Source organism: Petromyzon marinus, chromosome 39 (genome assembly GCF_048934315.1).
Source record: "Petromyzon marinus isolate PM22_M1 ecotype Great Lakes invasive population chromosome 39, UKy_Petmar_22M1.pri1.0, whole genome shotgun sequence".
NCBI lineage: Eukaryota > Metazoa > Chordata > Hyperoartia > Petromyzontiformes > Petromyzontidae > Petromyzon > Petromyzon marinus.
Window position 1 is genome coordinate 9,331,095 of NC_133705.1, and position 24,716 is coordinate 9,355,810.

General features: G+C 40.7%; 1 protein-coding gene across 1 annotated transcript in view; it reads right to left on the minus strand.

Annotated features, from left to right (window-relative positions):
• The window catches only part of NPHP4 (nephrocystin 4), a 307,452-nt gene extending 287,864 nt beyond the window's left edge, over positions 1–19,588 (minus strand). The window contains exon 1 of the mRNA XM_032968292.2: positions 19,362–19,588. Within this exon, the coding sequence (XP_032824183.2) occupies positions 19,362–19,556 (195 nt within the window). The 5' untranslated portion in view covers positions 19,557–19,588. The remainder of the gene's footprint in view (positions 1–19,361) is intronic.
• Positions 19,589–24,716: the final 5,128 nt, after the last annotated feature.

The window sequence follows — 24,716 nt, forward strand, 5'->3', positions numbered from 1 at the left end:
TTCAAGCTGCCAGGCGCAGCAGCAGAGAATAAGCAACCTCCCGGTTCACAATAAAAAAAATACCCAACACGCTCGTCGATAAACTCGAGCACGTCAAGATATTTCGTTAACTGTGCTCGTGCGCCACTGCCAACGCAGGGTCGTCAAATAATTTGTCCCGTTTGGCAAAAGGTTGACAAGTTTGATGTCGAGGGAAGGCATTGGTTAAATGGAGTAGAGATCACGTGCAGAGTAGTGGCATGATGGGATGTATAAAGCAGCATGGCAACAGACCTGATGCTTATAGACAGCCTATACTTGAGGCCGATCGAAACTGAATTTCTGGTTTCAGCCGAAAACAAAACCAGACCGAAAGTTAAAAATTTACTTTCGGCCGAAACCAAAAGTATGCCGAAAGAGGCCATTTGCCAACTTTCGGCACCGAAACCGAATTTCGGTCGGCCTCTAGCCCCATACACAAAAATAAATTATTAAAAGTATAAATTGACCTATGAAAAAACCCAGATTAGAAGTTTAGTCTGCTGCTTGGTGGGAGAGCGTTAACCAACTCAAGGAGCCTTACAATGGGACCAAAGTATTCTCTTATTTTTCATTCGACCGCAAAGTTAGTGTTTTTGGCATGCCATCGAAAATCTCTATCTCCAAAACAACATCGGTGCACTTAGTTAATAAGGAACCAACAGCCACAAGGACACAAAAAACACATGACGGTTGCTGGCTACACAGCCAGCCACGCAGCAATGCACTCCAAAGTACAACATTCGGGAAGGAATGACTATAAGACAAATATTGTATGTTTATGTAAACGACGATGACAATAGCGCTCGCTCTTAATTTTCACTTATGTCTGTTCCCTCTTATCACATTGTTAAATATTTAAAAATGAAAACAATGCATCTTCTTGGTTCTTTCGGTAAAGCCACGTAGAATGGAAATAAAATAATAAAAATAAAACATAATAAAATAAAATTCTCACGACGTTTCGGCCACAACACAAGTAGCCTTCCTCAGGTGAAGAAACAGGACTGTCCAGAAGACAGCGTTTGAGTGAACACTGCCAAGCATGGACAGCGTCTTTTAAGCTGTGTGGGGGGAACAGAGCGCCTTGACAAAGGAGTTAACATATAAATTAGCATGTTAGTATGAGGGACAAGCTTGTGTTCAGACGGACGAGTCCATCTATGTTCGGAACGGAGGAGGGGGGGGGGAAGAGGAGAAAACAGCCACGGTGCGCTGCTCTGTCCTGTGTTGCGTTATAACTATGCTGTAAACTGGACTACTATACAATACAATATTATACCTTCCAATCTAAACTACATGGTATAATATCGTATCCATAGATACATCCCACCTTTGAATTATACAATGCGTTACTATACACTACCCTATACTTTAGACTATAAAATATTAGACTTGTAATATTACAATATGTCTTATTCTACCAACCCTACTGAATACCACACTGCTGTATATTCACTGTACAATTACGATACTATATATTGCCTTATGAATTATGTTAAACATTACAATGTTATACTATTTATTATTATACAACATGCTATAAACCATACCATTGACCGTCGTGTGAAAGGTATTAAGAGGCAGTACCAGCGAATGGACTGCGGTCTGAAAGTCACCGTAAACTACAATCAATTAAGAGCCGAAATGGTTTATAACATCTTTCCAATGGTTACTAAGTCAGAATCCATCTTCTCGGTTGAAATTGTCTCTGTGTTTGTAAATGTGGATGGTCTCATGAACGAATCTCTGATGGTAGCCAGATGGCTTGCAGAGAACCTCCGTCTTGGAGAAGTCAATGTCATGTGAGCCCACTGAATTATAACGGTGATTTGCCACGGCTGAGGAGTTCGTCCTACCGTGTTTTAGGTCTGCTTTATGTTCACGGATGCGGTCCGAGATATGTCATTTAGTTTCTCCAATGTAGCTGCTGCCACAGAGGCAACTTAGTTTGTAGACGCCCAGGTACTGTATGTCAGGAACCACATTTTTTACAGACGGAACCAGATCACGGATTTTATGTACTGTGTTGAATCGGACCTGGATCTTGTGTTTATTCAGGATTTTGGAGATCTTTTTTGTGACCCCCTGCAATGTAGGGTAAGGTGATGGTTTTGAATGGCTCCTCAAGAGGATCCTTCTTCATGACTGGAGTGATAGCTTTGCAGATTGTGTAGTCGGAGTAACCATTAGCCTTGACAGCTTGGTGTACGTGCTTGAGTTCACTGGCAATGTATTCCTGGTCGGAAATGCATTGGGCTCTATGGTATAGAGTCTTGATGAGGGAGTTCTTCTGGGATGGATGGTGGTGGGAATCCGGTTTTAAGTAAGCATCCGTATGGGTAGCTTTCCTGTAGACACTATGTCTACAGAGGCCATCCACATTTACCAAACAGAGACAATTTCAACCGAGAAGATGGATTCTTCATTGTTTTTTTTCGGTAAAGTCACGTATGTAGAAATACCATAAAATTATATTAAATTAAATCAATCACGACGTTTCGACCGCAACACAAGCGATCTTCATCAGGTGTAAAAAAACAAATAGCGAGGGAGCACATAGGGTGACATCAACGCAACACATATAGAGCGTTAAACTGCACAGTTTCACACAAAATCCAAGCCAATTATCCAGGTTGACAAAAGAACTTCGTAGGACAGTACATAGCACTGTGCTGCTAAATGTCTTTTATGATTTCTGAATGTTTTATTCTTTATTTGAAAACGTCAGGGTTGACGTCACTGAAGTTCCTGGTTGATTAAACTGTCTATTTAACATGGAGGCTTTCGCGACCAATATCATCCATAATATAGGCTTTTTTTGGGTTAGATCGCGTAAATATACGTGACGTTTAACCCGCCACCACCCGACACTGCCAATTAGTAAGTTTTGTCACGTAAACAGAACGTGCTAATTCGTTACTAGTACAAATCCACAACATTTACGATCTGAGTACGATGTTTCGCCAGTAATTACAACTAGTTTGATCAGGCGACAGCCACATTTGTGGAGAAATCCTCCTGTTTCGTTCCTTAAATAGAGGGATATATGTGATGACGTCACTTGTGAGCCCTTCTTGTGCGGGTTTAACGATACATTTATATTTACGCGATCTAACCCAAAGAAACCCTATATTATGGATAAACTGTCTATGTTGGAAGGCTTTATGTGTGGTCATAAAACGAATATAACATGTTAGAATGCATCTAAACAATACAATGTTTCACATTCTTTGTCAAAGTGTAATAGAGATGTGTGTATTCTTTTTCTGAAGGTTATTTTATGCTCAGCGAAAGCAATCTTTACTCCATGGTCTGTAAAAACGCCACAACATAAAGGACTCAACAGTAACGGAGAAAATCTAGTTAAAACTTCACATGGGTAATGCGGGTTTATCCTTGCAGATTGTACTTTAAAAAAACACGAGAGTTATTCGAGTTAGGAGTGAGTTCATAGTTTAGAAAAAGGAGAAAAAAAGCATGATGGATGAATATACCTACGTGAACATCCACTCAGGAAGTGCACATTTTGACATGCTCTTAATATTATGAGACCTCCTTTGCCAGTAGCAAGATATAGTAATAGGTTTTTACCCTTTTATCTGGCACAAAAACTGACACCTTTGTACAAGGGATCATGCTTGCAATAACCACAACACAAGCAGTCAAAATGCAAACAAAAAGAGACAACTCTGATAATCATATGCACTGTCCTTGAAATTGATTGGTCCACACCCGAGACAGCTTTTCTTAGAGCCTAGTCTCCACTGGTGTTGGACCAGAAGACGCCAAAAGGCGTACAACTCAAAAACAGCGCACTATCAGAGTATTGAGAGCTCGGGGTAAGCATTTACACTATGAGACCTCCTTTGCCAGTAGCAAGATATAGTAATAGGTTTTTACCCTTTTATCTGGCACAAAAATTGACACCTTTGTACAAGGGATCATGTTTGCAATAACCACAACACAAGCAGTCAAAATGAAAAGCCGTCTCGGGTGTGGACCAATCAATTTCAAGGACAGTGCATATCATTATCAGAGTTGTCTCTTTTTGTTTGCATTTTGACTGCTTGTGTTGTGGTTATTGCAAACATGATCCCTTGTATAAAGGTGTCAGTTTTTGTGCCAGATAAAAGGGTAAAAACCTATTACTATGCTCTTAATATACTCCACCACTGGGGCTGCAAACCATTACAGATTCAAGATGCAGACGTAGGCCGGCTAACCGAGATTAAACGGTGGAACCGCGAGGCAAAATATGATCCTTTAATGATGATAAGCATGGACGCCACTTAAAGTGTTAATAATTCGGTGCGATGGGCCGTTGCTCAGTTGGCCACGTCTGCCGAACAGACGTCGTAAATGATAGCTCAAGGTCGCCTCAATCGATGGGGTAGCGGAGGGGAGCACAAGACGACGATGGATCATGTAGAGCACAGGGAGATCTCATTAGGAGAGCACTGCGATCTGTCTTGGAATCGGCCTTCGAGAGACGAAGACAGAAAAAAACGTTGCAGGAACCACCAAAAGACACAGGTCAATTATGAATCACGTGTTGAATTCATGTAAGACATGGCCAGATGGGAAATTTCAGAAGATGATGCAGCTAATCATGATCGTGAAGATGGCAAATAACTAACCAAATAAAAGAGAAATCAAACACTACTTAGGCCAAAAGGTTATAGGGCCAGGTAATAATTTGTTTGCCAGGCTTTGTTGAATACAAGCAAAAGGTTAATACTTGCAGTGAGGGAAAAAAGTATTTGATCCCCTGCTGATTTTGTACGTTTGCCCACTGACAAAGAAATGATCAGTCTATAATTTTAATGGTAGGTTTATTTGAACAGTGAGAGACAGAATAACAACAAAATCCAGAAAAAAGCATGTCAAAAATGTTATGAATTGATTTGCATTTTAATGAGGGAAATAAGTATTTGACCCCTCTGCAAAACCCTTGTTGGCAATCACAGAGGTCACACGTTTCTTGTAGTTGGCCACCAGGTTTGGACACATCTCAGGAGGGATTTTGTCCCACTCCTCTTTGCAGATCTTCTCCAAGTCATTAAGGTTCGAGGCTGACGTTTGGCAACTCGAACCTTCAGCTCCCTCCACATATTTTCTATGGGATTAAGGTCTGGAGACTGGCTAAGCCAATCCAGGACCTTAATGTGCTTATTTTTTAGCCACTCCTGTGTTGCCTTGGCCGTGTGTTTTGGGTCATTGTCATGCTGGAAAACCCATCCACGACCCATTTTCAATGCCCTGGCTGAGGGAAGGAGGTTCTCACCCAAGATTTGACGGTACATGGCCCCGTCCATCGTCTCTTTGATGCGGTGAAGTTGTCCTGTCCCCTGAGCAGAAAAACACCCCCAAAGCATAATGTTTCCACCTCCATGTTTAACGGTGGGGATGGTGTTCTTGGGGTCATAGGCAGCATTCCTCCTCCAAACACGGCGAGTTGAGTTGATGCCAAAAAGCTCCATTTTGGTCTCATCTGACCACAACACTTTCACCCAGTTGTCCTCTAAATCATTCAGATGTTCATTGGCAAACTTCAGACGGGCATGTATATGTGCTTTCTTGAGCAGGGGGACCTTGCGGGCGCTGCAGGATTTCAGTCCTTCACGGCGTAGTGTGTTACCAATTGTTTTCTTGGTGACTATGGTCCCAGCTGCCTTGAGATCATTGACAAGATTCTCCCGTGTAGTTCTGGGCTGATTCCTCACTGTTCTCATGCTCATTGCAACTCCACGAGGTGAGATCTTGCATGGAGCCCCAGGCCGAGGGAGATTGACAGTTCTTTTGTGTTTCTTCCATTTGCGAATAATCGCACCAACTGTTGTCACCTCACCAAGCTGCTTGACAATGGTCTTGTAGCCCACTCCAGCCTTGTGTAGGTCTACAATCTTGTCCCTGACATCCTTGGAGAGCTCTTTGGTCTTGGCCATGGTGGAGAGTTTGGAATCTGATTGATTGATTGCTTCTGTGGACAGGTGCCTTTTATACAGGTAACAAGCTGAGATTAGGAGCACTCCCTTTAAGAGTGTGCTCCTAATCTCAGCTCGTTACCTGTATAAAAGACACCTGGGAGCCAGAAATTATTCTGATGGAGAAGGGGTCAAATACGTATTTCCCTCATTAAAATGCAAATCAATTTATAACATTTTTGACATGCGTTTTTGTGGGTTTTTTTGTTGTTATTCTGTCTCTCACTGTTCAAATAAACCTACCATAAAAATTATAGACTGATCATTTCTTTGTCAGTGGGCAAACGTACAAAATCAGCAGGGGATCAAATCCTTTTTTTTCCCTCACTGTAGGTAAGACGTTATTCAATGGAGGATTCATGATCGACTCGTTGCTCAAAACATCACATCGTTGGAGTCATGAGTTGTGTGATGCTGATAAAAAAAAGGTTGACAAAATAATTAGTTGGCTTTCGCCGCAAGCGTACGTGCACACAGGCACACACGCGTGCACATGCAACAGGAAGCACACGCCAAGAATACTGCCTCGTTGGTGAGCAATACCAACTCTTTCCCCCCACGGTTTTCTGAGCAGTATTAGCTGTCTCAAGAGCCACAGGTGATTGATAACCCTCCCGCCTAACTGTCTCGTACGCCCAACTCTCCCGGATCTTTTTCTCCGCGTGCGACCGCTTTTGCGGCGGCGGCGGCGGCGGCAGCAGCAGCGGCAGTAGCACAGCACTTCGCAGTTGGCAATTGAAGCAGGACCCGATCCCCTCCAGCGATGGCTCAGCACACCCTTTTTATGACCCTGCCGCACATTACAGGCGATGCAAACATGCCAACAACGCTTCACGGTTTTCTGCACAGCGGAAAATGAGAAAACTAAATTGGTGCTAAGTGCTAAAAATATTTTAGGCGGAGGACATTGGGAAGCTCTGGGGGCTCATAACGCCTGTTTTAGAGGACGGAGCTGACAAAACCAGTATTTGAGATTGGTATGAATCCAGAGTGTGTCTAATAAATAAGGTATGTTTAAAGTATGGAAAGTCGGATGGCCCCTGTTTAATTAGTTATCAATGACTGCACAAAAAACCCATCAGATGAGATTGTTTGTTCATTAAATTCAACATAGTTGAGCTCTGGATGATTTAATGCTTAAATCAATCAGTAGTATGTGGCAACCTACTCTTTACGGTGCATGCATGGCCGCTATCAATTCCCAGGTAAGCGAAGCCTAAATTATAATATTCTTGTTCAAATTGTATCTTTAAAAAGGCACATTATTAACAGCAGTAAATCATTAAGAGGCTCAAAATTGTTCGTTGTATTTAAATCAATGAAGATAAATTTGACTGAATGGTTTCAGATGGTATATGTTTTCAGTGAAGCAAGATCTTGCTGCAGATTTAACCACTGATGTTAATGTCTGACTCATAGAATTACATGCTAGGAATTCATCTTGCATTGCTTAGATTCAGTCATGCAATTGAATCATGATGAGCAGCTTCTGCCCAGTCGCTCTACATTTTGACAAATGTTATTTGGCCCAATCACCACATGGTGCAAATTTTCTCCCCAGAGCCTCAAATACAGTAAAGTAATAATACATTTTATTCATATACGTTCATCAAAGTATATGGTGAGTATATAAACTTAAACAAAAGTATTTCAAAGAGTCAATACTTGAACATCTACTACCCCATATTCTTGGTTCTTTCGGTAAAGTCATGTAGAAGGGAAACAATAAAATAATACAATTATAAAACAATACAATTCTCACGACGTTTCGACTGCAACACAAGCAATCATCAGGTGTGAAAACCACAGCAAGAAAATTTGACAAAAGTGGCGTTTTTTTAACGTTAGCACCACGGAGAGCGATTTGGCAGTTATTCAGGTGGACGAGTCCATCTATGTTCGGAAAAGAGGAGGGGGGAGACGAAAATAATGGATGCGGTCTGAAAGCCACCGTAAGCGTGAACAATCAATTAAGACCCGAAATGGTTTATCAAATCCTTCAAATGATTGCTAAGCCAGAATCCATCTTCGAAATGGTTTATCAAATCCTTCCAATGTTTGCTAAGCCAGAATCCATCTTCTCTTGTCTCTGTGTTTGTATATGTGGATAGCCACATATACAAACACAGAGACAATTTGGGGGGCGCCAATGGTGCCTATGGCGCCCCCCAACAACCTAGTATATTTATTATTATCCAGGCTTTATGTTTGGAGGTTTCAGCCATAATGCAAGAGGCCCGCCTGACCGAGGCCAACAGCCAAACGTCAACAAGGCGGGAATCAAACTGGAGACCTGCTCGGAAGGCTGTGACAGTTTTCTGGTGAACATCGTTCTTGAGCTTATGTGAAATGGTGCAATTATCATAAAATGTTGTTGCCTTTTAAAAAAAAATCCTCATCTTTATTGACCCATTTAACAGTCTGCAACACTGGGGAAATAAAGTTGCTTGTGAGTCTGCCACGTGCAATGTAAAAAAAAATATTTTGCATATGCAACACGTATTCTGATTGGCTGCAAGGACTCATATGGTCATTATAGCAACGTAGGCTTTACCGAACATGGCTGATTTGCTTACAGCAATATCAGAGTAGAGACAATAAATAATTGGAGCTGTGTTTGTCATATTTTATCACCTTATCTTCGTTTATATCCACCTTATTTACCCCATCTCTGGAGTATTATTGACGAGTGTGTTGAATTTATTGTTTAATCTGAGGGTCCTGATTTTCTCATGCATTCCAAACACCAAATGGAACCAGTCAAACATTCTAAAGCAAAATACCGCTGAAAAAGAGTTGAGACTCAGCAAGACTTTCCTGGATAAAATAATGGGCATTATAATTATTGTTACTTTGTCGAGAAACAGAAGAAATGGACATGCAGTAGTTAACATGGTACGATACACAGCATTTGAATACTGCAACACAGTTACCTGCAGGAAAGTTGTACAGATTAAATTCAGCTGAACTGTTTTGTACATATATATGCATTGTCCACAAAAAGCAGGATGTTTTAAATGCAATACAGCTGGTTGCAAAAAAATGCAGCATGATCATTCATTTATTCATTCTTGTATTGTGTGTGCGTGTGCTTTGACAACAAAGCTTTGCCATTTCATTTTGCACGGGATATGTTAAGCAGACATGTTTGACAACTGAACAGAATGCTGCTGTGAATGATAACAATAAAGGAAACTGACATTTAACACTCGAGAGAAGCGATTTCGGTTACATGCTTAAATAATGCTTATCCGCATGGCAATTAATGTGGACAATGATTATAAATGGAAGTGTTAGCAATGCGGTGCTTACGCCATCCCAACCCAGAGTACTGCAAGGTGCAATATGTAGAAAACCAAAGATAAAGAATCCCCACTTTCGGAGTTAACCATCGTTGGTTCATCACATTTAAAGCTGGCCTTCAATACAAGGGGAAATCTCTGTTAACTATATACAGTTCCACGATTTTCTGACATATATTTCAGACAATAGAGGTGTACAATCATTAATTTAATCATGCAGTGTTTTTTTTTTATTGGGCATAGTATGCCAACCTATTCGGATTGTAATTCAGAGAGAAATATCAAGCTCTCTTTGTGAATGGATAAAAGCTCGTAAAATACCAAAGGTATAGGGCACAACTCAGACAAAATGACTTTTTATTCCATGTTGGAATGGTGAGTCTTGTGTACGTGTGAAAACGTTGACTTCATAATACAACAAAAACTTAAGATAATTATCCTCAACCTGACAACCCATATTTCTTATTTTTAGTATTATTTTGAAGTTTATGGACTGTTACCTCACCTAATTTATGAAACTGTCCACGTGCACGATGGATTACCAGACTACTCTGTCTCCCAAATGCTGATGTTTGGCCCATAACATAGATCCCAAGACAAGTTCAAATACCGCTTGACACGGTGTGCACAATTCATTCAGCTTGCAGCGATCATAACACAGTGTGGTGGAAACAACCATGACCACCAGATTGCGCGCACACACACACACAGACAAAGGGTATATTTACCAAAGTAAGAACCATTATTACTGGCAGGAAACATTTCATGAACACAACAGTAATTTTAAATGTTAAAATAGTAATTTATAAACATTAAATATTCCAAACCCAGATGAGTAGTTTGCAATTCCACATTAATAATGTAGCGAGTAAACAGTTTTTTTGTGTAACTGACAATCAGTGCACTCAATGCCAAAGAGAATTCCTTTTTATACGAGCATTTTTTTTACGCACAATCCATGCCAAAACAAAGTGGCAAGGGGGCACTGTTCAGGTAATATTTATAATTTACATTTAAATGTATATCCTGTATTTCTATACCCAGATGCAGAGTCATTAACTTTTCTTGATTTATAATTTCACTTTTTTGTTTTAAAGCCTATCAAATTTATCGGTGCAGTTCATATGTACATGAATTCCAGCAGGCAAATGTCCAACTTTTACAAACATCTTTCTGGGCACTGCTACATTTTAACAAGTGCATGGGGAAAAGGAAAGTGAAAACATTAGTATAAATATCAGCAACTACTGCAATCATATATTTTATGAATAAGTAGCTTCGTGTCTCAAGAGACTCGTACTTCTGTCAAGAGTACTGAGCGAACACGCTCACACTTTTCAATCAGAACAGGCTTCCAAGTGTGATTAAACCTGGTTCTTACATGTAACACATTTATGGTTTCAGCCAAGAGAGTATTTTGGTCAGGGTTCAGGTGACTGTGGCTGAAGGTGGTTCGTTGAATTTAAGATGATGGTTAGAGGCAGTATTTGGGTTTGGCCATTGGCTTTTACTTCTTCTATCTCAAACCCAGTGTCCACTTTGTGGACATTTGTGGACTTCCAATTATCCTTTCAGACACACTCTGACAATGCCTGTGGCTCCCCAAGGGTCCGCTGACACCCGTTTGAAAAACCGGTGAGGTGGCCAGGAGATGCTAGTACAGTAATTGATTCTTGAATCTATCCATGCAGCACTTTGAATGTTCCCCCCACGTAGATATGAGCTTTCTCCAGTTACTTTGCATTCCCCACACATGCCGCACACTAAACGGCAAAGCGTCCCAATGTAGATCCTTCCTGAAAAGGTGTTGAGAGTCATCAAGGCGATCATAGGTAAATAAAGGAAATCCTTATTTATTTACTTATTAACGATCACAACAACTGCGTCAGCAACAACTGGGATATACATGGTGATTTTTCCGTGGAAATTTTAATGAAATGATGTACCCGCAACTATCTCAAGCGAGGACGAGAATAGGGTTCGTGCTGGCAAGGCATATACTCCCAACGTTTGAGTGATGTCTCAGAGCCACCCAGTCAACCCCTCGTTTCACTCTACAGATAGTCCCCGAGTTACGATGGTCCGACTTACGATATTTCGATCTTACGATGGCGATACGACAAAATTGTCAAATATGTTTTAAATTCGCGCGGCAGGCAAACGCAGCAGCGTACGAGGTACGATACTGTACGTTGTTTTTTTAGCAGATAGGATTGTTTCCGAAAAAAAAAACTTTCTATTAAATTGCAGTTCATATAGGTAGGCTAAGAATTTACCTTGTTTTTTTTACTTTACATTTTACTGTGCAATACAGTATTGTAATTTATAAATACATACAGTATATAGTTTATACAGTACGGTACTGTAAATTGCTCTGTTCTGCTAAATTATCACCATTCTTTAAAACTCCTGGGTAGGCTAAGGCCATCTTCGACTTACGATATTTTTTACTTACGATGGGGGTCGTCGAAACGCATCTCCATCGTAAGCAGAGGACTACCTGTATGTGCTTGCGAGTGTCACAATCTTGCCACTTAAAAACGTTGCGAGCAACGAGACATTCAATAAAAAAATACTAATCAGTCGGGAGGGGGGTGAGGGAGAGAAGGGTTGCAGAGATTCCTGCAGAGTTTGAGATGGTTTAGGCACACAGTCCAATCATCGTTTCAACTGGGAAGAATTTGTTGTGCAAGAGCACAGTCAATCCCCTTTAGAAGCTAAAAGCAACTGCAAGGTTAGCCTCTGGAAGTAAAATGTGCGTGCTTTTTTTTTGAAGATTAATTATTTCCCAGGATGCCATGGAATATTTGCTTATTAGTCTTATACAATAAAATACGGTCTTAGAATCAATAAATATATCAAATTAATAGTCGTTAAAATGTTTCAAATCGCATGGAATATGAACTGTTTAATATCAGATCACTGCGACAGTCAAGCGAGATATAAAACATGAAGGGCTGTCGCGATTAATATATATTATCAACAAAAATTAATGAGAATCTGTGTCGATTCTAATTAACCAGCCGGCCAATTACTCAGAATCATTCGTCAAGTCTTTATCGTGCCAAACAAACCTGCACGGCACAATTGTTAAATTATCTCTGATTGCTGCACAAACCAGCTCAAATGATAGAATTATAAGTCCCATGCGGCTTGAGAGATACAGTGACAGGTTCCACACATGGCTTCGTACCCTTCCCACTCTCAACCCCATCTATATTTCAGCAAATCCATGCAAAGTGGCACTATATCAGTGCATTCAGTAGCGAATTTAAAAGCAATCGATTCATGCCTGGTGACAGTGACAGCCATACATAAAACAAAGGGGCCCTCTAGATGCATGGGCTGGTCATGTGACAGCACAAAAAGAGTTAAAGCCCAGGTGCTTAACAAGAGATCAGCAAGTGGCCTAGTATTTTTTATTCAAAAAATGCACAGGGCTCTACAATTAGTGTCGCTAGCTAAGGAACATTAGCTGTGATGTATGGTTTTATGGGCGGTTTTTGGCATTAACTCTACCCACCCCTATCCTATAGCCTCCCCCCAGCCCAAAGTTAAACAGATTAATTAGGCACAAACACATAGTGTTGTGCAGAAAGCCATTTACCTGACCAGAAGGCTGACCTTTACATTTTTTACACTTTCCCTGGTACAAATATTAGCCATTAACACATACGTAAAAAAATGTTTTAACAATCATGTGGGAATTTATGAACCAATTTAATTTTTCCCCTGCATAAATGCATTACTTATAGTGAGAGAATATGGGAAGCTTTTTTAAAAATACGTACCTGCATTTTTTGCTGCATTTCTAATAAAATCAACAGTGACAAAAAAACTTTAATTAGTTTGTTCAAAAAGGTAATTATATATCAGACTGCCACCATAGTTTTGTGCTGCAATTTTAATTACTTTTCAAGTATGTAAAACCATAATGCTACATATTATAAATGAAACAATTTAATTCCACCCAACAGTAATTCCACAAAATGTCAAAACTCAAGGTCATAAGTCGATATAGGAGGCTATTATTTTTGCAATTGTAGTGCATGCAGAATCTATAATGGTATATGTTGATGGGGGATAATTAATTCTTACACAATTCTATCCGTAAAATGTGACCACATGAATCTCACATGTATTCAGCACAAGAGTCTCTTATAATTGATCAATCAATTAATCTCGACTTAATCTGCATCAATTAATCAATTAAAACCGATTATTACACTCATAAGCATCAAATCATGCGTGGAAGAATCAATTATTTTAGATCTCTGTGCGTCGCATGGTAATTTGTTGATATGACCCCCCGCAGTCACTATAGGCACTACATTCACAGTGAACACAAAAAAAATATCCATAATAACTTTTTTGTTGTTAAATCCTGTAAATATAAATGTGTCGTTAAACCCACCACCACCACCCGACACAGCCAATCAGTAAAGCTTGTCACGTAAACAAAATGCAAATTCGTTACTAGTTCAGAACACCGGTGTGTTGGAGAATAAACCCGCAACATTCGATACAACGTTATGCCGGCAACTACAACCAGCCTTTCAGGCGACAGCCAGGATTGCGGAGAAATCCTGTTTCGGTCTTAAACTGAGGAATAAATGTGATTTCGTCACTTGTGAGCCAATCAAGTGCGAAGATCAGAGGAGCGGGGGGGGGGGCATGTTTTGTTTACGTGACAAAGCTTACTAATTGGCTGTGTCGGGTGGTGGCGCGTTGAGCGACACATTTATATTTACACGATCTAACCCAAAAAAAACCTCTACTATGGTTAATATTGGTCACGAAATCGTGGTGGCGGGTTTAACGACGCATTTATATTTACGCAATCTAACAACAAAAAAAACCTCTATTATGGATAACATTGGTTGTGAAAGCATAATTCGTATTAATCGTTAAAAAAAAAAATCCACCCTAATCCAACTGCAACCCAGAATTCTAGTAGACACTTTATCCAACTGCGAGAGAGACAAATCACCACGTGCTCATTTTGATTTCTGAGAGCTCTGGGAACAGAAGTGTCAAGCTCAGATGGTGCATGGGGTTAAATGACCTGCACCAAGCCTTAAAACTTGTTTTTATCAAGTATAGAGGCACCCCCCCACCCCCACTGCTGCCTTCAGAACTAGTACTGTATTTTAAAGATTGTCTGTTGCTCTATCGCCAAGGAGCAACGTGTGCAGCCACATGTGTAGAATCTCTACATGCCTCATCAGTATTAATAATAAATACTTTTTTTTCCCCCAGACATCTCTTGCAAATGAGATGGGTCTCAAATGGATCTGATCTGGTAAAGATATTTAACAAATTGAACAAACTACCTTCAACAGAAGAAAAAAAGAAAATAAGCAAGCTTCCCAAATGTTCCCAGCAGTTAATTGCAAACTGGAGTGAAAATGTCGCGATTGACGGCAGTGAACGACAATGTTTTATTTTAAAACTTATTTTAAAACAAAACAAATGTTTAAAAAGTTTTTTTACACTGTCGTCAATAGCATGATCACGGTATGTTTTTTTCCCCAGGTAAGGCCCACTGAGCTATATAGCTCTTTTTCAGAAGCGACCTGGCCACAAATGATAGCTCAACGAAGTGGCTTATGTGGAAATTTATCGCAGCCAAATATTCAAACGCGTGTTTCTAAAAATTGGGAGAAAAACCGAAGGACCAGGATAAAAATCCACGCGACCACGGGGAGAACATGCAAACTCCAAATATACAGGCGTCAGGGTCGGGATCAAACTCACGACCTCCTGCATACCAGGCGAGGTAGTTTACATTTCACCATCTCGGCGCAAACAATGCCTTAGAATAAATAAACAACACAATAAGTGATGTTTTAACGTGCTAAGAAGAGGATCCATTTCCCAAAATGTCCTCTGTCTATGTTTCTTTTAAGGCCACAGTGTTATTCATGAATGTGTTAAGTTTTTTTTGTTAATTGTGCTTGTGCACCACTTTCAACGCAGCATCACCAAATAATGTGAAAACACTTAAACCACAAATTGTTGTGAATGCAATATGATGTTTACCTCCTAAATGTAAAACCACATAATCACCACATCATCTTTCTTCAGTAGATTCAAATACAAGCCCTCAAAAAGCACTTTATTTTTCCAACACCATGTCCCATTTACTTTAAATCTCCAGTAACAGGACCATGACCTTCAAATACGAGTCTCTATTCATTTCATTTGCAAGTAAAAATAGCCAACTGGTTTGCAGGACATGCCAGTCAATGAACCAAAAGTAATTTGCTGCATGAAAGGTTGGAAAAAAAAGGTTACAATTTCAAATATTACACCATAAACACTCTAAGGGCCAGTGAACATGCATTCATTTCCACATATTTTTGTAAAGTGCTTATTCATATTCCTGCATACCTCCACTCAGAGTATGTTAAAAGCTGAAATCTATGTCTGCAAAGTTGTTGGACAATACTATTTCTAGCCTTGAATGACGATATATTCTGCTGTTCAAACTTTTCATACTTGCTCATTTTCCAATGTTATCGTTGTAACAATAGTTCTGGCATAATAGTTTTGGAATTACAACGGTAAAGCAGCTGCACCCAACATCAAAATTTGCCTTAAGCAGGGCAATTCAAGGACATTGCGTACTGGGCCGAGTGATCAGCAGGGACAGACAGTTTTGCTGGCTTCCAGATTGTTGCGAGTGAAATCAGGTGGCAGTTGTACTGTCATGGAATGCACTGCACACACAACATTTTTTCCCTTCATCCGAATAAATGCATGGACAGCCAACATATATCAAGAAGCAAGCAGTGAAAACTGCTTACATGTTCCGAAAATTTACTTGTGATTGAACGACCTGCTGGGAAACATACAGCATGATTTTGCTTTGCAAGCAACTTATTTTGTCTTCATAAAATCGAGGTAATGTGGCTTACCAAAGAACAGCTGCCAAATTCGTGTGTTATAAAATGCATGTTTCATAAATGTTAATTATCAGCATATGTTTGTTCGTTCAGAAAAGTGCATGTTTTAAAATAGACACAGACATATCCATGTGCTTAGATGCAAATGCACAGCACAATAAAACCATATCAAAAGGATAACAAAGACCAAACAACTCCAAGCGAATATGACTTTGTGTCGTGTCCAAGGTATGTTTTAGATGCTGTACAATCCTTGCCAATATATGAGATGAAGGTGACAGGATTACAAATATATAGAATCCATAGACCTACAAATTGGTTGTTCCATTTGTCCTTAGCCGTATTCTTTCTTGCATGGACGCCAGATTATTACTCGTCTCTCAAGTTAAAACTAAAATAATGAACTGCAGACAAGTCACTACACTAATGTATACACTATTTGGTAAAACTGTCCATCAACATGAGTAATGACATAATTAAATAAACCAGAACATTGACAACTGGAAAGCAAGCTATGCTTTTACGTAAGTAATCTGTAAAAAAAAAATAGTTATTAAACATTTCAAAAATCCATCAACATAAACTGAGCATATTATTATATCGATATAACGGTGCTAAATTAAATATACAAAACTATTTGCCCGTCGATACGATCCACTGACACGATTTTAGTGGAGATTTAATTCAACGTTCGATTATGTTTGTGTTGATGAAGATCGCTTGTGTTGCGATCGAAACGCCGTGGGTTTTTTGCTTTTATTATTTTCAATTCATGATTTTTTTTTTTCTATCTACGTGACTTTACCGAAAGAACCAAGAATATGGCTCATATCTTTAGATGCCCGCAAAAGTTTGAGAGAGAAAAATTCTGATTATTTCGGTCGCGTTTTCTTTTGTTATTGTTTCCATCTACGTGACTTTACCGAAAGAATCAGAGAGTATGGATTCCTGCAGTCACGAAAGGGGCCCGTCAATGAATGACGTCACGCGATTTTGACCGATTTTTGACCCACCCCTCTCCCGCCCTCGTAACACGCGTCATAAAAAGTGAGACCCCCCCTCGAATATGACGTCATAAAGCTCTGCCCCCCCCCCAAACCATATTTCCATTTTGAAAATAAAACATGCTTCAAATCACTTTAAACTATTGTCATTGTAGTGCGTATTTAATGTGGCGCTGCACTCTGATGTTGTAGGAGAAAACACGTATTAAAAAGGAGGCATTGGAAAGCTGAAATTTAGCATAAAATTCACTTGAAAATATTCAACGTCTAAATAAAACTGCAGATGTCCAGAATATTATATTGAAATTCTCCTATAATTATAAAATATTAAAAGTAATTATAACTATAAAAAATACTTTAAACTTTGTAGTAGAAAGAAGCAAAATGGAGATTACAATTATAACAATCACATATTAATTCCACAGAATGAAAAGCCCTAGTGGAATCATGAAAATCCAAATGTTTAATAACAATCATTAAAAATTTTTTACAAAATGTATGCTTCTCCATTCTCCATGGAGAAGCAAAATGCTCCTTCATGGAATTAATAAAAGGTGATCTGAGTAAATTTAAATAATAAAACAGTTAATAATGAAAATTAATCAAAATTAGTGTTGTTCTAACAATTATATTGTTTATATTTATTTAAAGTTGCGCATTTTCATGTGACGTCACATTTCTCAAACCCCCCCTCCCCCGCTCGTCACACATCGTCACAAATGCCTGACCCCCCTCCCCCCCCCTAGGTGTGTGATGTCCTTTATGGAAGGCCCCAAACCTTCAAATCAAGTCTGATTATGACGCTTGAAAATTTTAACAAAAGTTTAAACACCCCAAAGCATTAAGAGATGCATGTTTGGGATTATACTTAAGAAAGGAACACACGAGTCAGGGCACAAAAGCAAATGAGACACATATGGTCTGGTAAGGGCAGTAAGAGGACTTCGGCAGAACTATATCGGCTGAACGCAGAACGGATGGTTAATGGACAAGACTGATAACGGAATGCCACCAATGGGCAAAAGATGTCTGATATTTTCTATGGAGACTACAGTACTGTATTGTATACTCTAGACCCACTGTTTTTGTTCACGTCTCATAAGACGGACTTACAACACATTCCTGCGGAGGGAGCTGGTAGGAACGTTGGGTTGGCCAGGGTCAATGGCCAGGGTCAACGGCGGCACCACGTGGTGTATTCCGCAAATATGCCCGACTGTAAGGGCGGGCACAAGCCGGCGTGAGTAACTTAAACGTTGAGTTTTATAAGGGCACCACGGGGTGACCAGCCCCTCCCCACCCAGCCCCACCCCTCCCAACCCCCACCCTGCCCCTCCCCACCCAGCCCCTCCCCACCCTCCCCTCCCCACCCAGCCCCTCCCCACCCTCCCCACCCAGCCCCTCCCCACCCTCCCCTCTCCACCCAGCCCCACCCCTCCCATTTTTGGATGCACGACGGACGGACGGACGCAATAATCCCCTGTGGGCTGGTGGTGTAACCAGGAGGTTCCTACCAGTATAAATCTAAATTGATTGTGTATTGAATTGCAATGAGATCATATTCCTGTACGGTATCTCTTTAGCTGTTGCTTGACTGACATTCAATTTGCAAACAATGAGGTATAAGTGTGATGGTTGGCACACTGAACTTGGCAACTGTCGGCGCGATGATTTAAATGGTCACGTTTTTTCAAACATCGCTCTACCTGTCCACCCAGCAGTATAACTCGGTACACCGCTGTCTATCGACAGATAACGTGTGGTGGGATAACGTGTGGTGGGATAAAGTGTGGGTACTCCCACCTCTTCCCAAGACGTCTGACCAGCGTGGAAGAGTAGGCCAAATACGCTCTAGAACGGCTTTATAGCGCTCGTTCTGCTCGCAATGGCGTATTTTGGACAGTCTTAAAAATGCGAAAACAAGTAAACACTGTACATTTGCCATCATGACAACACGTTATTGCTTAATTCAGACAATAATAACTAACATGAGTTTATTATGGGTGAATACATCTGTATGTTAAACAATGGTCTGTAAAGAGCGCGTCAGTCCTGCAGAGGAAGGCGCGACCTCTCCGGCCGAACCCTAAGGCAAGACCGTAGGCTGCTGCTAAGGCCTAGCAAAACAGCGAATCTTCTTACCGGCTTTGCAACGCTTTCGGCTAGGCTCAGGAGCAGCCGATAAGCCGCTGGTTCCTCGTCAAAGTTGTGCTTCAGCCTCTGCGGGTGCGGAAACACGGGCGCATATTTTTCAAATATTTTTCGCCACAAATCCGGTAACGTCTCTGTCCCATCGCTCTTGGGCGCCGCCATGGTGTTAGTCCACGCGACTTCCATTGGCCGCTACCATCGCCAACAATTGGAGGTGCATTCCAATAATCCAATTGATTAAATGATAAAAGTCTACTTAAGGTATCTGTGTTTTTTAAAAACACTAACACTGTAAATATTTTCATCATATTTCAATCAACGTTATGTACTTTCAAGTGGTGGAATGTATATTGTCTGCCGTTCTGTAATTACGATCACCCCCATTGCGCACATTTGGGCTCAACCGTTACCATGGTAACAAATGAGCGTGTAGTATTCTTAGGTTTCAAACTAAATTCGCAGTTAACTGTATTCTTGGGTCTTTTCGGTAAAGTCACGTAGAAGGGAAACAAAATAATAATAAAAATATCAAACAACAAAAATTCTCACGACGTTTTGCTGTGGTTTTCACACCTGATTATGATTGCTTGTGTTGCAGTCGAAACGTCGTGAGAATTTGTATTGTTTTATATTTTTATTATTATTTTATTGTTTCCCTTCTACGTGACTTTACCGAAAGAACCAAGAATATGAATCCCTGTAGTCACGAAAGCTTTAAATCAAAATTTAGCAGTTAACTGTTACTTCTCCAAAGCTCTGCTTTCGTAAAGCTAAAATATACTGCATTACACATCATTGCAACCACTTAATTTGGATTGGTTTGACCTTCGTACTGGATTTATTCATCTGGGCTGTGTTTTTGGCAAGCACTTGATTTACAATTGGAAGACTAAGTTAAAAGGGACAGATTTGGGAAGGAGGCATTATTGCCTGCTTATTTATATTCTCAACGATGCTTATGTTTATTTTGTGCATTGTATTATTCAATGTTTGCGTTGAACTAGGACATACATATGTAACACAGGGTCTTTACCAATAACATGTGGCAGTTCACCAGCATTGGTTTAAGCAAGCCTGACTGCTGATGAGACACTTTATGGCAAAACTGGTCCAGAATTTATTTGTATTAAACAAATGCTGCTGAAAGTATTCTCACTCCCAAAAAGCCCGTGAGCATGGCTGATGGAATGTCTAAAATACTTTATAGCGAGGAACATGTGTTTGGTGTCAAATATTGATTTAAGATTACACGGTACGAATCTGCAATGAATGTTAATAACAGATTGCGATGTTGCTAAGTGTCTTCCTTACGTCACCTGGACACAGTTGCTAATGTCACTGCCATTGAAATCCACAAGGCCGTTTGAGGTAGCTGCTCCTTGTAAATCCACGGGCACTCCTGCAGCCTCAAGACTTTATTTCAAATGTATTTCGACGGTAATCCGAATGGAATAAAGATCCCAGATTGGACAACCAATGTCTCTCTCCTTTTCATACAACGGCGTGTCAATGTCTACGCCGCTCTACAATGTCAAAGGGTTCCTTGATATTCGCAATAAAACATATGGTACAGAGGTGCAATCTACAAGAAATAACACAGGTCAGTGCAGGATTATCATAGTAACAAAAGTAGCATATGCTACGGGCCCGGACTTTCAAGGGCCCCGCACTGAATGCTTTCAAGCTATCAATTCTGGTTCAGTGATTCCGCACTTGCTCTATTACTATAGTACTTTACCGCTTTCAACTTTTATGAACGACTGGGTGTTTAAGGTTAGCGATTTGTCCTATTATCTGGCTGTATAGCAAAAGAAAAAAAATACTATTTACTATGCAAGTAAAACATTTACGTGTTTTTTTTTTTTAAGGCCCCATTATAGCATATGCTACAGCCCCTGCACTGGCTTAATCCGGCACTGACAAAGGTGCAAGTGTAAGGTTAAGTGTCAAGGCCAAATAGCCAATGCACTCTAGATGCAGTGAAACTGTCATTTCCCTTTTACATGCCAGTGCTATTATCCAAACCCCGAATTTATTATGTGGACCGTACGTATGTAGTGTACTGATTCACAGACACTAGTAGGAGGCACTCTCTCCCTCTTTTATTCTGGCCTTCACAGCCATAGGGGATAACTACATACTGGGTCAGGACAGCCAACATGCTTCCAGACCCATAGCTCGAAGAGGCGAAGTTCCGACGATGGCAACACCACGAGTTCCATCCTGGATGACGGCATCCCCGACTGTGAGTCGGAGCTCGCCTTTCATCCTCCCCAACGTGGCCAGGCTCCGCCCTCGACCACGCACCCTTCTGGATCCCCCAGAAGGCTCCGGGCTTCGCCCACGGGTCCAACTGGTAGAACGGGCTGCTACTCCCAATCCCATTCTCTACCAGTCCCCAGCGCTACGCGTTCCAGTGACTCATTCTATGTCATTACATGTACATCCTATATCACACACCATTCTTCCTATTCATAATATTACTGCATCTGTATTTGTCCACTCTGTTGCGAGCGAATAAAATGAAGTTAATGTATTTTTGTGTGGATAAGGGCACTTCATATAGTCCGTCCGCTAATAGCACAAATGAGATGATTAAATAAAAGATTCGGAGGGATTGCGTATATGTTCTGTGTACTTGTTTCGTCTTCATTGTGGATTGTTTAATCATCTAGACAGTGTTATTGGTGATCACTTGATTCACATTTGGAATGCAGGTTAAATCCCCAATCAGAGAATCAGAATATTGTATTTATACTCGAGGAAACCGATGGGCTATAAACCTATTTTTCACAGATGTCCAGAGGTTGCACATTATCTTTTGGGTTCAGAAAATAGTTACTAATTTGTAGAAAGTCAGCTCCTTACTATCGGCTCAGGGTAACCAACAGAGATAAACACTTCTCTACGATAAATTTCTGCTGCACTGTGTACCCACTGTACCTTTACAGTCCCGTAGGAGGAATACCGTATTTTCCCACATACAGCCTTCATACGCATATAACCCGCAGACGCATATAACGCACAGACGCATATACCCCGCAAAAATAGCGTTTTGTCTAAAACAAATTTCAGATAGCCCGCACGTCCATATACCCCGCATGCATTCATATCTTTAACGTCGTTACTGCAGCTTAATTCCATCATATTAATACAAAGTTTACATTTGTAATACATTCCACTATCAATTGTGAACATTAAAACCATAACGTGCACAAAGAAAACAAACTAACCAGAAACGAGTGAACTTAAAACAGTAAATAAGTAACAAAGGTAAATATCCAATAAATAAGTAACACATAACTGGTACATAAGTAAGTAAGCGTACTGTTAGGCTTACCAGCATTCGACCTCATCATATGACCGGTAGTTACCCCTGTGCAGTTTTAGCACTGGTAGATTGCGCACTGCGCAGACAATAGCGGCACTACGGTAACGCCATTGCCTCCTGGCAACAAAGCCGTTGGAAGTTTGAAACAAAGGTCATGGTCGCGACTGTATACTGCTCAACCAATAGCAACGGCCTATGAGACTCAGCAATTATGATTCCGCGTCTGGTAGACGCTTGTTAAGGCCCTTCCCATTGTGCAATCCATAGCCTCAGTTGAAACTTTCGTACCCCCCTACAGCCACTGAAAGTATTACGGTAAACAAAGTGCGCCCACTTCAAACATTGTCGTTTAATTGTACAAACAATTCGAATCATAAAAAACATGATAGCATGTGCAATTTTAGTGTTAGTGGTTTATTCAGCAGTGCTTTAGTCAAAGGTAAGTGTTGCATAGTTGATAGTCCTACCATAAAAAAATTAAACGAGTTATGACATGTCACACATGTAAAATATTTTTGGGATAGCCCGCACCTCCATATACCCCGCAGGGTCTTGTTTTGTTTGTAAAAAGTGGTATACCCCGCGGGTTATATGCGGGAAAATAGGTCATCAGTCAAGTCAAGCACTTCTACCCTAAGCTATATATCTACTCGCCCCCTATGAGAACACACGCTGCTACGTGTAGTGTGGCTACCCGAAAGTAGCTACCTCTTCCTCCCTATCTTCATATTTCTTGACACTTTGGTCCTGCTTTTCCCATGAGTTTTCCATTATTTTCCTTCTATTTTCCAATTATTCCCCCCTGTGTATCAGAACCATGTCTGAAGTAAACTTAACCTAACAATTTGCAGTGAAGACACAATTTTTTATTTTAAAAAAAACCTAATTAAATAGGGTGAATGTATGTGTGTATATATGTTGAACTTCTTTCGCACTTTACGTAGCCAACCATGCTAATCGGATGTGCGGGGGAAGGACAACGAACTTAACAACAAAAATCAGTTCTGAAGAAATTCGTTTTCAATCCTAATATGGAAAGGAAGAACTTTCAGACGGCCGCAGAAGCACATCTGAAAGCACGCGATGCAGTGACCTTCTTTGTTCTATGGTTAGTCAAAAGCCACTGTGATGATGACCGGAGTTTGCAAGATGGTTTATGCTTCTTGATTAATGAAGCTTTGCTACACTACAGAGCCAAACGCCTGCACTGAAGATCAAGCTATGGATGCTCAAGGTACTTAATACACAATAGGTGGCATGAGGGTGCATGTTATGTTATGTGGAGAGCGGTATTGTAGCGGTTAGTGTGCTGTGCTCCAAACCTAGCGATCCAGGTTCGATTACCGCTCACGGCCAACACCAGTGACGATTATCTGAACCAGTCCTGGGCCTTCTCTAGGTCGACTCAGCCTCAAATGAGTACCTGGTGCGATGTATAAATATTGCCACTAGCGAGACAAAGGTGGCCGGGCGTGGTGTTGGCCACCCACCCCCTGGTGTGATTTGCCAGCCTTCATAGGTGCTCGCTAACAGCACTTGCCCCAACCGTCTGTTAAGGCTATGTGGGGGATATTTGTAATTGACTTTGTCATATATTTATGTCCAAGTAAAGCAATTATGTGCCTTTGCAGCTAACCAAGCACTAAAATTCTCATTAATGCTAATCACGTTATTTATCACTTGCAGGCATGGGAGCCCGTTGTTTACGTGCGTACGTGATATCTGTAAATGTGACGGGAGGCCGTGTTCTATTCGCCCCTGCGTGGCCAGCGTGAGGATGTAAAAGCTGGCGGGGGTCTGTTAGCACTGTTGGTGGCTGCTCAAAGATCACCCATGAACGACGCCAGCCTCTATCGTTCTCCTGCTCCCATCGGCCCAAACGAGCCTCCCGATGGCACGTCGTCTTGCTCCAAAGTGAATAGGGCCCCTTTTGGAATGAACAAACATAAATTGTCTTGAGGTTTGATGGTGCCGAACAACACGCAGAGGTTTCGATCAAATTTCAACCCGAATAT